Source organism: Lissotriton vulgaris, chromosome 10 (assembly GCF_964263255.1).
Source record: "Lissotriton vulgaris chromosome 10, aLisVul1.2, whole genome shotgun sequence".
Lineage (NCBI taxonomy): Eukaryota > Metazoa > Chordata > Amphibia > Caudata > Salamandridae > Lissotriton > Lissotriton vulgaris.
In genome coordinates this window covers 842084863-842098754 of record NC_141698.1, presented here as the reverse complement: position 1 = coordinate 842098754, position 13892 = coordinate 842084863, and the positions used below count along the sequence as shown (strand labels likewise).

Here is a 13892-nt window from a genome sequence, read left to right as displayed (position 1 = left end):
CACCCTTTCTACACACGTTAGGAAGTGTTGCTTCCCTGATATTTTAAGCATGTCACAAGTCTGCCATTGCATGCCTATGTGCTTGTTTGCACTTATCGTGTTTTTAAACTTGTGTCCACCCTGCCATTGCAGGTCTGTGTGTGCGCAATTGCACTTATGCTCAGGTAGGGCTTTCTAAATTACTGGCCAACCCTGAGAGGACCTTTCACTACCACTAGAGCACACCATTGGCACATCTTAAGGGGTGAAGGGAGTGGTAGGTGAAAGGTCAGGCAGGAACACGTGTGTTTCTTGCCTAGGTAGTGGGGAACACACATGTTTCGACTACTTATGAGGTTTGCTCTTCCCATAGGCTGACTTAGGGAAATGGTTGAAATTACCTCAGGATTCAATAGCGGATTGCAGTAGAGAGGCCTCATAATGTTTCCTAGCATTGGATTTGCAATGACAACCCCTTTCCTGTGATAACAGTGGTTTTGCCATTACTAGCAGAGAATACCACTTCTAGAAAGTGGGTATTTCTCTGCTCTAAAAATCTTTGTGTGCCTTTCAGTTTACTCCACACCACACTGGTAGCTGGGGGAGCACATATGGACATTCTCCAGCCACAGCTATTAAACACTGGGCAAGCAACTGGAATGACAGACCTCTGCCATTTGAGGGCCTGGCTGGATAGATTGGAGGAAGAATTTTTGACACTTTGCCTCTGGAAGCCAGATCATTGCCCCACTAAAGATTATTACTTGCATTCTGCAACCTCATGGCAGACAGAACTGACAAAGGGAGACCCTCTGATTCACCCCCACTTCAAAGGCACACTACAGTATAAGTACTATTGCCATACTTCATCAGGGGAGAGATATATTTGTCGAAACGTGGAACCAGAGAACCTGGACTGCATGAGGCACACTGCCAGAGAAATCTGTTGGCCACCCATGCACCCATCCTGAATAGTGGCTGGCCGGGGCTGACTACCTGCTGCTGTGTGGCACCCTGAAGTGTGCCCTCCAAGGGCTTTTTGGAGTGTCCCCTGTTCTTGTAAATGTTTTAGGGACATCAAACATCTGTTACAAGGGAACCACATCATCTACTTGCAACACCTGGAGAGAGGTGCCCTCTTAGATGGCCAGCTTGTCTGCTGGATCACAACTGGTAGATCGGCATGGGTGTGGGGCTAAGAATTGTGCCTGGAGACCAGATTGCCTTGTGCCCCAGAAGTCTTGCCCGCATCTAAGGTGTGTGGCCTCTGCATCTAGAGACCTTAACAAGCAAAAGTGTCTTGTTGCTGGTGAGCGGATTTACTGGTCGCAGGATCCAGCGTGGCCCGCATCGTTGATCATGCTGCATCTCTCTGGTGGGACACGTCGACTGTATGCTCATTGTGTGCGGTGTCGGATTCACAGTTTGTGACCCTCGGAGATGGAGTTGTAACCATAGTAGTGTATCATTTTACCTTGTGCGGCATTGGTAATCTTTCACCTTTTTGTGAGACCAGAATTGCCTGATATGACCAGTATCAATGATCACCAGACATTGTGCCTCATTTCCAGGAAGGTACGGCCTTGGTGACTCTTTGTTGTGTGTGACCGGGATTGTCTGATGTGACCCATATCAACATGCACCGGACATTGTGCCTCATTTAAAGGGAGGTACTGAGAGTGCAACTCTTCATCGTTGAAAATCAAAATTGTCTGATGCGACTCGTGTCACTGTGCACCAGATGTTGTACCTAGATTGCTCGGGTGCAACTCTGATCAATGTGTACCTGATGGGGTGTCTCTTCCTTCCAAAAGGTTCACCTGCTTCATTCCTCATTCATCGATTATTCCCTTTTTGGCCCTCAGTGCGGCTGACCAACTGCCCTCTCCTCACCTGGCCCCCAATGACAGTGTGTTGTCAGGTAGTATTACCTAGCTTGGGCCTGGGTAGTGAAAGTGATTGACCCGGCTGAAGGAACACTTCTGAGAGAATCAGAAGAAGGTCAAAAGACTGTTTGACTCCCCCTGTGCTTTGCAGAACTGAGCTGGTGCTGGAAGGCCCTTGTGCAGGCACGTTTGAGTGACCGACTATTGCACTCATCCTGCTTCTGCTTTGCATCCTGTGGTTGAATTTCCAGAGTGGGGGCCAAATCCCCATTTGACAATTGGGGGCCAAATCCCCATTTGACAACTGTCTCCTAATTATTTCTACTACCTACCCACAACTGCTTCCTGGGCACCCTGACTAAGTGTGACTTTGGCAGCGTGCTGCCTAGTATCCGGGGGTAGGCTGGTTATCTCGAATCTGTGAGTGTAGGGTAGTCAAGGTGGGGTGGAGGGTGGAAGGAGACTTGGACCACAGGGTCTGTAATGTGCTATCAATTGATCTGCTGGGTATCAGTTGCACTACATCACAGCACAGTAATGTAGTGCAACTGATACCCAGCAGATCAATTAAGTGGGCGAGCGCGTTCCGTACAGACCTGCCTGATATCTTTTGCACCACGTATTGGTGCTGAGTGAGTGTGTGTGGGAGTGACAGTCTGCATACCACCTGTGAGTAAAGACACTGGCCTGCGGTGTTGCCTTACACATTGAATTCTTGCCAGAAGAACACTATGCTTGACATTGGTTTTACCCCTGCAGCCTCTGCCCGCGGTGCTGCTAAAGTGTTATAATTCTTTGCATGTACATATTTCTGATATCGTTGTGAGCTGGATGGCACCCTATAACTGTGTGGTATTTAATTAAAAGAATTGCCAGGATAGGCCTAGGTTCAACAACATTTTGCACCTCATAAGGGTACTGAGGGGTAGAAGAGGATCTGCGCGAAGTGTGCCTACTATTGGTGTCATTTCAACACGGTTGGGCTAGTAGTGCTAGTAACATTTCTAAGTGTGATTTATGCCAAGAAATACATGATGTTCATGTTGTGTTAAATACAAAAGTTATTCACATACATCACGTGTGAAGTTTCCATAGTGGTGCTCAGCGTATTTATTGAGAGTGAGTGCTGTGCTAATGCTTTACACTTTGCCTCTGTGATAAGCATGACTGCTCAGTGCCAAGCTACCCAAGGGTGGGTGCCGCTTATACAGTGAGTGTAATCACCAAGCCCTGACAAGAGTGGTAGGTTCTGCCTGGCTAGGGCCTCGCCTCAGCTAACTAGAAACTGCCAGTTCTACCAATATCTACCTGAAGGAATAATGAAAGTGGAAGAAGTGATGTTTCCTTTTTTGCAGATATACCCCAGTTTCTGAGCACACTCTTTATTTTCCCATTTTGCTCCTTTGCCAGGATTAAGTGTGACGCAGGCTTTTCCGGGAGCTGCAGATGGGCTTCCTGAAGAAAAGACAAGAGCAAAAAAATGATTACTGATCAGAGTGACAGTGCAAATGAAGCTTAGAAACTCTATGCTTATGCGCATTAAGAATGACATACATTAGAATGAAAAGAAACCTGTAAACGTTGTGCCATCACAATTGTTTCTCAATCATGGCACCTCACCCCCTGAGCGCTCTGTTCTCTTACCCTATCAATGTCTCTTCATTAAATGGATGTCCTTTCAGATGCATGTGTACACATTGTTCCTGAGACCATGCACACCTTTTTGAACCACCCCAGCAGTCTGATTCTACAGCAGTGGTAAACGAATTGAGTGAAACTTAAACTCTTAATTTGCAGGCTTATTACTTAGATGGTTCTCCCTGTAATAATTATTGAATTCCTCAGACATGTGTCACGTGCCCAGATTACTTACTGGAAATAATTACTCCCAATCAAGGCCTTCTACATAGAATGCCTGACAGTGTGAGGTGAATCCTTGCCTGGGAGATATAATTAGAATTCCTAATACGGTAAAAAAAAAAGAATTCCTACTTTCTCCTGTGATTCTTTGGAGGTCCCTCCCTTTCTAGCCACCATAAAAGTAGCCAGGCCCCCACCCCACATTCTGAGTAATACCGAGCCCCAATTGTGGACGGATATGGTTTGGAGGAGAAAGAGAACACCAGAAATGTGACAATGATTTCTTCAAGTGACAACGGATACCTAAAATTACTCCTGACAATAACTTTTCCTCATCACCATCCCAACAGAGAAAATATATATATAAACCCTGCGGAAGACGCAGAGTGAAACAAAAACGCTTCCTCAAATTATTGACTAAAGTGGTAGACTAAACGGACACCTTTGAAAGAACCTTAAACCTAAACCTGCACAGTGAAAACCCACCATCAGGAGGACCCTGGTAGACCAACTGTGAATGTATCCTGATTAATAGGCACCTGCAGGGGCATAATGCAGGCAACTCCAGCCCTTGTGGTGCAGGGGGGCGCTCAGGCCTCCAGGACCCCAATTCCCCATGGGGAGGCCCGATTCAGTCAAAGACCAATGAATATATGAGAGATATGAAAGACTCAAGGGAAGTACTTAATTTGAGCCGGTGGTTTGTGGTGCTCGGCACCGGCACTTAACTGTCAACACTTGCACTTATGAGAGTCTGCCAGATGGTATTGATGTTTGTGTAATATACACATGAGCACAACAATTATTGTTTATTAATACAATATACATTATAAATTACTACTACCTGCATCCCAAGCTATTACTGTAGTTTTGGGAACCTGGAATATTCTGAATTGCCAACAAAATTGAATGGAAGGTTCCCCTGGTTACTTAAACACAGGTAGGGGGAGAATGCTGCAATTAAAAAGGGGGGGACCTGTGATTTTTGTGGTGGACTCTATAGGGTCAGGAATGCTGACTAGAACAAACCAGTATTAAGACAAAACTTATTGACTGGAGGGTCCTTAAGTAATAACAACACAAAAAACATGGGTGATCTGAATGTCAAGCACTATCCCAGGTTAAACAATGTATCCTAGTTAAAATTATAAAAATATATAAACAAACAGGTAAACACACCAGTAGAATGAAAAGTATGAACACAATTTATTAAAATACCTCCCTATAAGGGTTACATTCTAGATAAAAAACATTAAAAATAATCACAGAAAGTGAAACAATGTAAAAAAAGGGGGTCAAAGTACAAAGGTCGACGCTGCGTTTCGGTGTGAGTTTCTAATATTTACACCTTCTTCAGGACACTTTGACAGTTCTCAAGTAATCTAAAAATTTTAAAACATCATTTTAGATATTTTTTCTTACAACACATGATCATGCTTCTTACATTTAATATCCTAACTGGTGTACCTAGTGACATATCGCTTTATCTACCTGTTATCCTAGGGATGTGCATCATGAAACCCTCTGTTCGTGCTCTGGCTTTACAATTTGACAGTAACATTTTACACATGAAAATCTGGAAGTGCCCTACTTTGTAAGGAAATTATATACAAGATAGTGAAAATATTATACCTGATATTATTGAAGTTTCTCTTTTGAACATTGAGAAAGACTCCAAAAGCAATATGACTCGTCTGTGCCTCCAATTTGCTCAATGGCCTTAATGGGGGAAGAAAGATATTGGATATATTTTATATAATTAATACTGTTATTTAGTATGCTCTTAATGCACCTATCATTTATCTATGCATATTACCTGGTCTCAATTTGGGGTGCACGGTGAAGAACAACGGAGGAGCCACCGGAATTCTCAGGATAAAAATATGGGGGACTCCCTCAGGTCCTTTTTAAATTTAGGAACACACAGCTGTTTATCTACATTCAAACGCTGTGTTCTTTGGTTGGTGATTTGTGATAACACCTGTTAGGGTAAAGTGAACGTGTTTAAATAAACCGCTAAAAAATTGTGAACCACTAATGATTTTAAGAGCTTTTTTAAGCTTATTTTCTGCATCTTGGCATAGGTGCAGTCAGATATGAGCGGATGCATTATTTTTGGACAAAACAAGTTCATCTGACTAATCTCTCTGTATTCTGATGGCCGCGTTATACTTGCAGAATACTAATCAAAATAGAAGGAGAGATCCACCATATATTTGTAGCTAATGTGCCAGATTACTGGCAAAGTGCAGTTAAAGGCAAAGTCCATTATAAGCTGTTACTAACTTTCTAAGATTTTTACAAATATCAAGTTACTGCATGAAAGCCTGACCTTAGTCGGCTACTTCAAGGTAAAACGCTCACATTCACTTGTTCGCTTACCTAATACGTGTGAGTCGGCCTCCCTGCTTCTCCGTGTTCCGCGTCATCCGGGTAAGTAATTCACGGGATGCGGGACTGGGTTAAGTACTCGCACTTCCCAGGTTAACCCGTTTATTCCAAAAACTGGCGGCCATTTTAGATTGGGTAGTTGAATTCTACCCAATCTAAAATGGCCGCCAGTTTTTGGAACTGAATACGTGTCGACCATAAACATCTTATACACGTAAATATTAAGTACAAGGGATATCCGCATATTTGTTAAAAGAATTTAATGAACCTTCCTACTAATCCGTCTAATTTAAACAATGGCGAAGGCAACACAAAAGCTGTTAAAACACGAGCGCGCTCGAACGTATACTACTTCCGGGTCACGCATGCTCGGTAAAACCGTAATCTAATAAACCTCTAAATAAGGTAGCGAAACCTCAGATGTGGACCACTGCCCCCACGTCTGGTTCATAAACTGAAGCGAATTGATATATGAATGCGTAATAAATCGGACAAAATCATATCGTCAAAATTCCACTTCCGGGTTAACCTGGGAAGTGCGAGTACTTAACCCAGTCCCGCATCCCGTGAATTACTTACCCGGATGACGCGGAACACGGAGGAGCAGGGAGGCCGACTCACACGTATTAGGTAAGCGAACGAGTGAATGTGAGCGTTTTACCTTGAAGTAGCCGACTAAGGTCAGGCTTTCATGCAGTAACTTGATATTTGTAAAAATCGTAAAAAGTTAGTAACAGCTTATAATGGACTTTGCCTTTAACTGCACTTTGCCAGTAATCTGGCACATTAGCTACAATTATATGGATCTCTCCTTCTATTTTGGTTAGTATTCTGCAAGTATAACGCGGCCATCAGAATACAGAGAGATTAGTCCGATGAACTTGTTTTGTCCAAAAATAATGCATCCGCTCATATCTGACTGCACCTATGCCAAGATGCAGAAAATAAGCTTAAAAAAGCTCTTAAAATCATTAGTGGTTCACAATTTTTTAGCGGTTTATTTAAACACGTTTACTTTACCCTAACAGGTGTTATCGCAAATCACCAACCAAAGAACACAGCGTTTGAATGTGGATAAACAGCTGTGTGTTCCTAAATTTAAAAAGGACCTGAGGGAGTCCCCCATATTTTTATCCTGAGAATTCCGGTGGCTCCTCCGTTGTTCTTCACCGTGCACCCCAAATTGAGACCAGGTAATATGCATAGATAAATGATAGGTGCATTAAGAGCATACTAAATAACAGTATTAATTATATAAAATATATCCAATATCTTTCTTCCCCCATTAAGGCCATTGAGCAAATTGGAGGCACAGACGAGTCATATTGCTTTTGGAGTCTTTCTCAATGTTCAAAAGAGAAACTTCAATAATATCAGGTATAATATTTTCACTATCTTGTATATAATTTCCTTACAAAGTAGGGCACTTCCAGATTTTCATGTGTAAAATGTTACTGTCAAATTGTAAAGCCAGAGCACGAACAGAGGGTTTCATGATGCACATCCCTAGGATAACAGGTAGAAAAAGCGATATGTCACTAGGTACACCAGTTAGGATATTAAATGTAAGAAGCATGATCATGTGTTGTAAGAAAAAATATCTAAAATGATGTTTTAAAATTTTTAGATTACTTGAGAACTGTCAAAGTGTCCTGAAGAAGGTGTAAATATTAGAAACTCACACCGAAACGCAGCGTCGACCTTTGTACTTTGACCCCCTTTTTTTACATTGTTTCACTTTCTGTGATTATTTTTAATGTTTTTTTATCTAGAATGCAACCCTTATAGGGAGGTATTTTAATAAATTGTGTTCATACTTTTCATTCTACTTGTGTGTTTACCTGTTTGTTTATATATTTTTATAATTTTAACTAGGATACATTGTTTAACCTGGGATAGTGCTTGACATTCAGATTACCCATGTTTTTTGTGTTGTTATTACTTAAGGACCCTCCAGTCAATAAGTTTTGTCTTAATACTGGTTTGTTCTAGTCAGCATTCCTGACCCTATAGAGTCCACCACAAAAATCACAGGTCCCCCCCCCTTTTTAATTGCAATATTCTGAATTGCCACACTTCTAGGAGTCTGAGGGTCAGTAGTTGTGTTGGTACTGTCATTGGTTGCAGTCAGGGACAATGGATGGTGCAAGCTACAGTGGCCTCCTGATAAAGCATCTGACCCTCTTTTTTCTACAAATTAAGCACTGGCACCCGATATCTGCTTCTGCATCACCTCAGCAATGCCCAAAGACTACAAAATAATACACTGAGATCGCATCAACAATCACAAAAGTGAAATCGCCATCAAAAGAAAGGAAACCTTCCTCTGCACCAACACAGTATGCAATGCCACCCCAATCATGGAACATTTCATCTTCCAACTCCACACTGACGGCAAAACCACCATAAGAAGCACCCTCACCTACAGCCTGCCAGGACCCCACCCCAGCTACCGCGACACTATCCCTGACTTCATCACCCCGCTCGCTCGCCATTGACTATAATCACTACATCTTCCTCGGAGACCTCAATTTTCACCTAGACGACCCAGTCAACGACAACATCGTCAGCTTCATTGAAAGCATGAACACCCTCGGCCTCACACAACTAATTACCAACCCCAAACACATTGCAGGACATACGCTTGACCCTATCTTCATGGGAAGCAACAGAGTCAAGTACAGCCCCATCACTGAACTCACCTGGACTGTCTAAGTTGATCAGCAATGAACTCACCACCATCTTCAAAGCATCACCGCATCAACTTGCCCCGATAAATGCCGATGTCAAACCCTTCTTCAAGAAACAGTCAGCCGAGCCCAGGGAACTCAAAAACTACTGGTCCATCTGACTGCTTACCTTTACCACCAAGGTCCTCAAGAAAACCATCAATCACCAACTCACAGAACCCTCTAAGAACAACAATCTTTTGAACATCTCCTAGTCAGGATTCCGCATCAGCTACAACACAGAAACCACCCTTATCGCAGCCATAGATGACATCAGAGCCCTATGGGACCGATTTCACAGTGAATCCCACCACACCCTTATCAACAGGCTTCATCGTATCAGAATTCCAGGAGATGCCCTCATACGGATCACCTCCTTTCTGACAGGTGGAACCAAGAGAATTCGCCTTCCTCCCTTCACCTCCGAGCTCAAGAACATCACCTGCGGTATCCCTCTAGGCTCATCCCTCAGCCATTTCCTGTTCAACACCTGCATGACCCCCCTGGCTAACATCATCAGATCCCACCGACTAAACATCCTATCCTACGCTGATGATGCCCAGTTCATCCTCTCGCTATCAGAAGAGCCCTGCACTATGAGGGCCAACTCCCACAGGTGCATGATGAAGCTCACCGAATGGAAGAAAGGCAACTGTCTGAAACTCTGCAAAGACAAAATGGAAGTACTGATCTTCTGAAACAACTCCTTCCTGTGGAACAATTCCTGGTGACCTTCCGAACCAAGACTCTCACCCACGCAGACAGAACATGCCCACAACCTCAGCATCACTCTGGACAGCTAGCTCACAATGAGAAACCAGATTAACTGTCTCCAATCACCTGCTTCCTCACACTCTGCATGCTCTACAAAGTCTTCAAATGGCTCCCTGTCAACACTAGATCCACCATCAACCAAGCCCTAGTCACCAGCCGGCTGGACTATGGCAATGTACTCTATGCAGGAATCACTTTATACCAATTGAAGAACTCTTCAGCCAGACTCATCATCAACCCCCCAAGTGCACCCACATCAACCCTTACCTCAGGAAGCTCCATTGTCTCCCCATTCAGAAGAGATGTCACTTCAAGATGGTGATCCTCATATACAAAGCTCTGCACAACCAAGGACCAGCATACACCAACCAATGACTGAACTTCCATGAAACTTCCAGAACCTGCGCTCTGCCGCCCTTCATCTTCCTCACACTCCACACATGCATCAAAGTGACACCAGAGGTTGTTCCTTCTTCTGCTATGTGGCCAAGTCCTGGAACGACCTTCCCCCTTCACCTCCGGTCCTCACCCTCGCTGCTGGAATTCAGTAAGGGACTCAAGGCTTGGCTTTTCGACTGAGCCACACTGCTGCAGCAGCAACCTCAGTGCATGAATACCCTCACAGGTGATTAGCCGTGCTCTATAAGTCTTTTTGATTGATTGATTAACACTTAAGTATGCCACCATTTAATTGAAAAACACATCAGCTGGACGCGCATGCCGCCAAGTTCATGCCTTCGACAAGAATATTAAATATAAATCAAGCCTTTAGTCAATTCCTCTTCACATACACCTTACTGGGACCAGAAAAAAGAGCAGCAAAATTAATAAGACAATAGCCCAAAAGTGAACTGAAGAAATCAGCATCAACTAAAGGCTAGTTGGAGACATCCTCTGAAAGTGAATGTGCTCTCCATCAGAAAAGCATGTGCGTCTTGCAAACGTCTGTGAGATCATGCATTTTGTAGAATATATTTGTTTGTTTTTATGAATGTTTGCCTCTCCATGTTAGCTACTTACAAACATGCCCCACTTTCAACATTGCCTAAATCCTGCTGTACTTCTCTACCAAGACACTATGGAATGGGCCCTACATGTTGACTAATAGAAGCTACACTGTTTTTTTCCATTTGTGGCTATAGCAGGAGGTGTTTTAACCAGCTTTCTCAACTAGCCATACTTCAGGTATTTCCCCAAAGTGCTGCATATATTGGGCCCAGTATGTTGCTCCTCAAAGTGGGCACTGAAAAGGCAGCTTCAGTGCCTCGCTACGGTGATACCAGGATTAGATAGGTATCTACTATTCAAGTTATGCAGGTTTATGGCATCGAAATATAAGTTACTGTTAAATGCTAGTATGGAAAAGGACTCTTCTTCAAACTTTGCAGTGAGCTCTTATAAAGTTTGAAATTGCAGCAGCCCTATTATTCAAGTATAACCTTCTTGGTGGTTCAAAGCATCCTCGTTAGGCAGGAGTCTCTTTTGTGATGTATTTATTGTTTTGCTGGTGTGAGTATCTTGCACAAATGCTTTACACATTGCATCTGGGATAAGCATGACTGCTCTGTGCAAAGCTACCAAGGGGATGAGCACATGTTATCATTGGTGTATAACTTACTTGCCCTGGCTAGAGCGGTAGGTTCTGGCTGCGTAATGCATACTCTAGCCAACCAGAAACTCCATTTCTAACAGCCACTACTTGTTAATTTGGGCTTCGCAGTCAGAACATTCCTTCCCATCCTTGTCTTTTCTGTGAATGCCAAAAGTTTTCTGAAAATATACTCTATTTTACTCAAACATCTTCCTTGAGAGCAGTGATCTGCTTCTACCATGCTCACAATGGTGGCATGGGAGCTGTAATGGACAAACTGCACATTCTGGTTCTGGAAATGTGTGGTAGGAATGGAGATTTGCATAATCAGCAACACTGATAAGAATTTTTGGTAAGCTACCTGGGTCTGGTTATTATGGTAGAGGAAGAAGATGAGATTTCATAGGTCAGAGTCAATGTTGAATTGGACGCTGTATTGCTTAGAAAGACTGTCGGTTGTGAGGTTTCCGAAAATAGGCACTAGGTGTGGATTTGCCTTAAGCCTTAAGAAAACATGGGAGCTTCAAGTGGTAGCCCCTGCATATCTTTACTTTGTCAGGTTGAGCAACCACCTGCCAATACACATCTTCTGGATCTAAGTGTGAAAGGGGAAGTTAGCTTAATGGCGCCTGGTTCTCTGCAAGGAGACTATTGTGAAAGATGAGGATTGGTGTGATACATGCATGTGTGTGTTGGGGGGTGCGGGACTTTATATGCAGGGCCGGACTTGGAACCCAAAGCACCCCTGGCAATTTTGTCAAATGGCCTACACCCAAGAGGGGCGATTAGGGACAGCCTGAAGCACTGCTGCTTAACAAAACTGGCCCCAGCACTTCTACTTTTGTTACTGGGAGACAATATTTCAGCATTGCTGCAAAGCCGGCTCCCAGTAACAAAACAGACCCCCCACTACTCCAAAACTGGCCCCCACCCTTCCAGCCTATCGGGCAAATGTCTAATGGCTTCTATGGCCAGTCTGGTCCTTTTTATATGTAATGCTGCCAGGGTTAGGTAATAACAGGCTAAAGGAGTTAGAATAGAATAGCAATCTTAAAGCAGCTCGGTTGCAGAACAATGCTGGAAAATTAGGAATGCTACCTACGCATTGACATTTTAGTCTCAGCAGATTTTGACATCCTGACTAATGTGAGTTAATGTTTTGGATTTACTTATTTAAAGTATGGACGTCTATGTTTTAATTAATCAGAAAACTGTTACAAAAAATATTTACAAAATTGTTCTTTCACAACTTTGTGATTTTTTTTAAATGAGTTTGAGGGCTTATGAACCCTAAGACGTTTATAAAATGTACAAAAAATAAAACCACGGGAGTAAACTTCCTTTCAGTGTAGGGTTGTCGAATAATCTTTTGCAACGCTCACCACATTAAGGGGGACATTCTTCACCCAAACAGCTTTTGCAAGAAAATACTCCCGTGAAAACTATTTGTAGAAATAATATCCTGGAAGTAAGCAAACTGCTAAAAGTGCAAAGCTTGTCAAGTTACACAACTTCGTAGGCAAAGGTTGAAAATGTGCACACGCCTACTTTAAATGATTCAGTGAAAATACAATACATTCTACTTACCTTCAAATGTATTTTGGAGAAAAGGATCTTTCTAGCCAGGCAAGAAAGAGCTTACCTTTTATTGTTAAATACTTACTATTTTTGGAAGAATAGACAGAAACATGTTGAAAAAATAGAATGAATCAATTTTAAGAAATATTTTACTTATTACAGATTTCTAGAACATAATGCTTCAAAATAATGTTGAAAGTATTCTAGTAAGACAGTTTATTTAAACAACCATCAACATATAACCAATACATCTAGGATTAAACACTATTTACCAATTAATTAACCCAAACCCTAATGTATCCAATTTACAACTGTGAACATGTGTGTGCATTTTTTTTCCAAACTCCTATATTTATACCTTTTGCCGTGTATATTAATATTAATTGATTTGATCGGGGATGGTTTTTGTGAAAGTTACATTTAATTGGGAAACATTAGTCATAGTTTCATCGAACGTACCTGGTGCCCAGTTGAGATATCTGAATGGACTTCCACCACTCCACTGCCATCCGCTGTTGAAATTAAGGCTATTAAGTCCTATCCACACTGGAGTCTCACCGTTATTTGTTAGTCCTACATTAAAAAATAACAAAAAGTATCTTCGGTAAGTAACATCTTAAGGTACTCAGCTTAACTAACAAGATAACATATTAATTTGGAGAAACTCTTTAGCTGCAAAATTGTTATTCCAAGAAAACAATGATGTTGGCAATTTTAATATGCAAAGATGTGATGATGATGTGCTGGTATAGAAAGATCTTAACCACAAACAGCTACGCCAAATGCTTAATGATATAATATGCAAGTGATGACATTTCTAGTTTTCTATTTGTTAAGACTCCACAATCATTCTACAGGCATTAGTGTTACATTTCCACAGCATTCGTTTCATATCATTTTCTGATTTCATTGGCTGGGCAATGTTGAGAAAGAAATCTTATCTCACACAATGTACGGGCATGGTACAAAAGGAAGAAAAAGAGCAAAAACAGAAAGAGAGGGACTAGGAAGCACTGCTGAACCCTCCTTCACCCTAGGGAGACATGCCTCATCATAGGGTCCCCTCTTCAACCGGGACCGCAAGAGAGTATCTTCTGGACTCTA

The 13892-nt window shown here is 42.4% G+C and overlaps 1 protein-coding gene across 1 annotated transcript in view; it reads right to left on the bottom strand.

Moving 5' to 3' along the window:
* The window catches only part of LOC147688873 (macrophage mannose receptor 1-like), a 731375-nt gene that overhangs the window by 590715 nt on the left and 126768 nt on the right, over positions 1-13892 (bottom strand). Inside the window, exons 5-6 of the mRNA XM_086941773.1 lie at positions 13248-13361; positions 3174-3320 (exon numbers count right to left, since the gene is read on the bottom strand). Coding sequence (XP_086797899.1) covers positions 3174-3320; positions 13248-13361 — 261 coding nt within the window. The remainder of the gene's footprint in view (positions 1-3173; positions 3321-13247; positions 13362-13892) is intronic.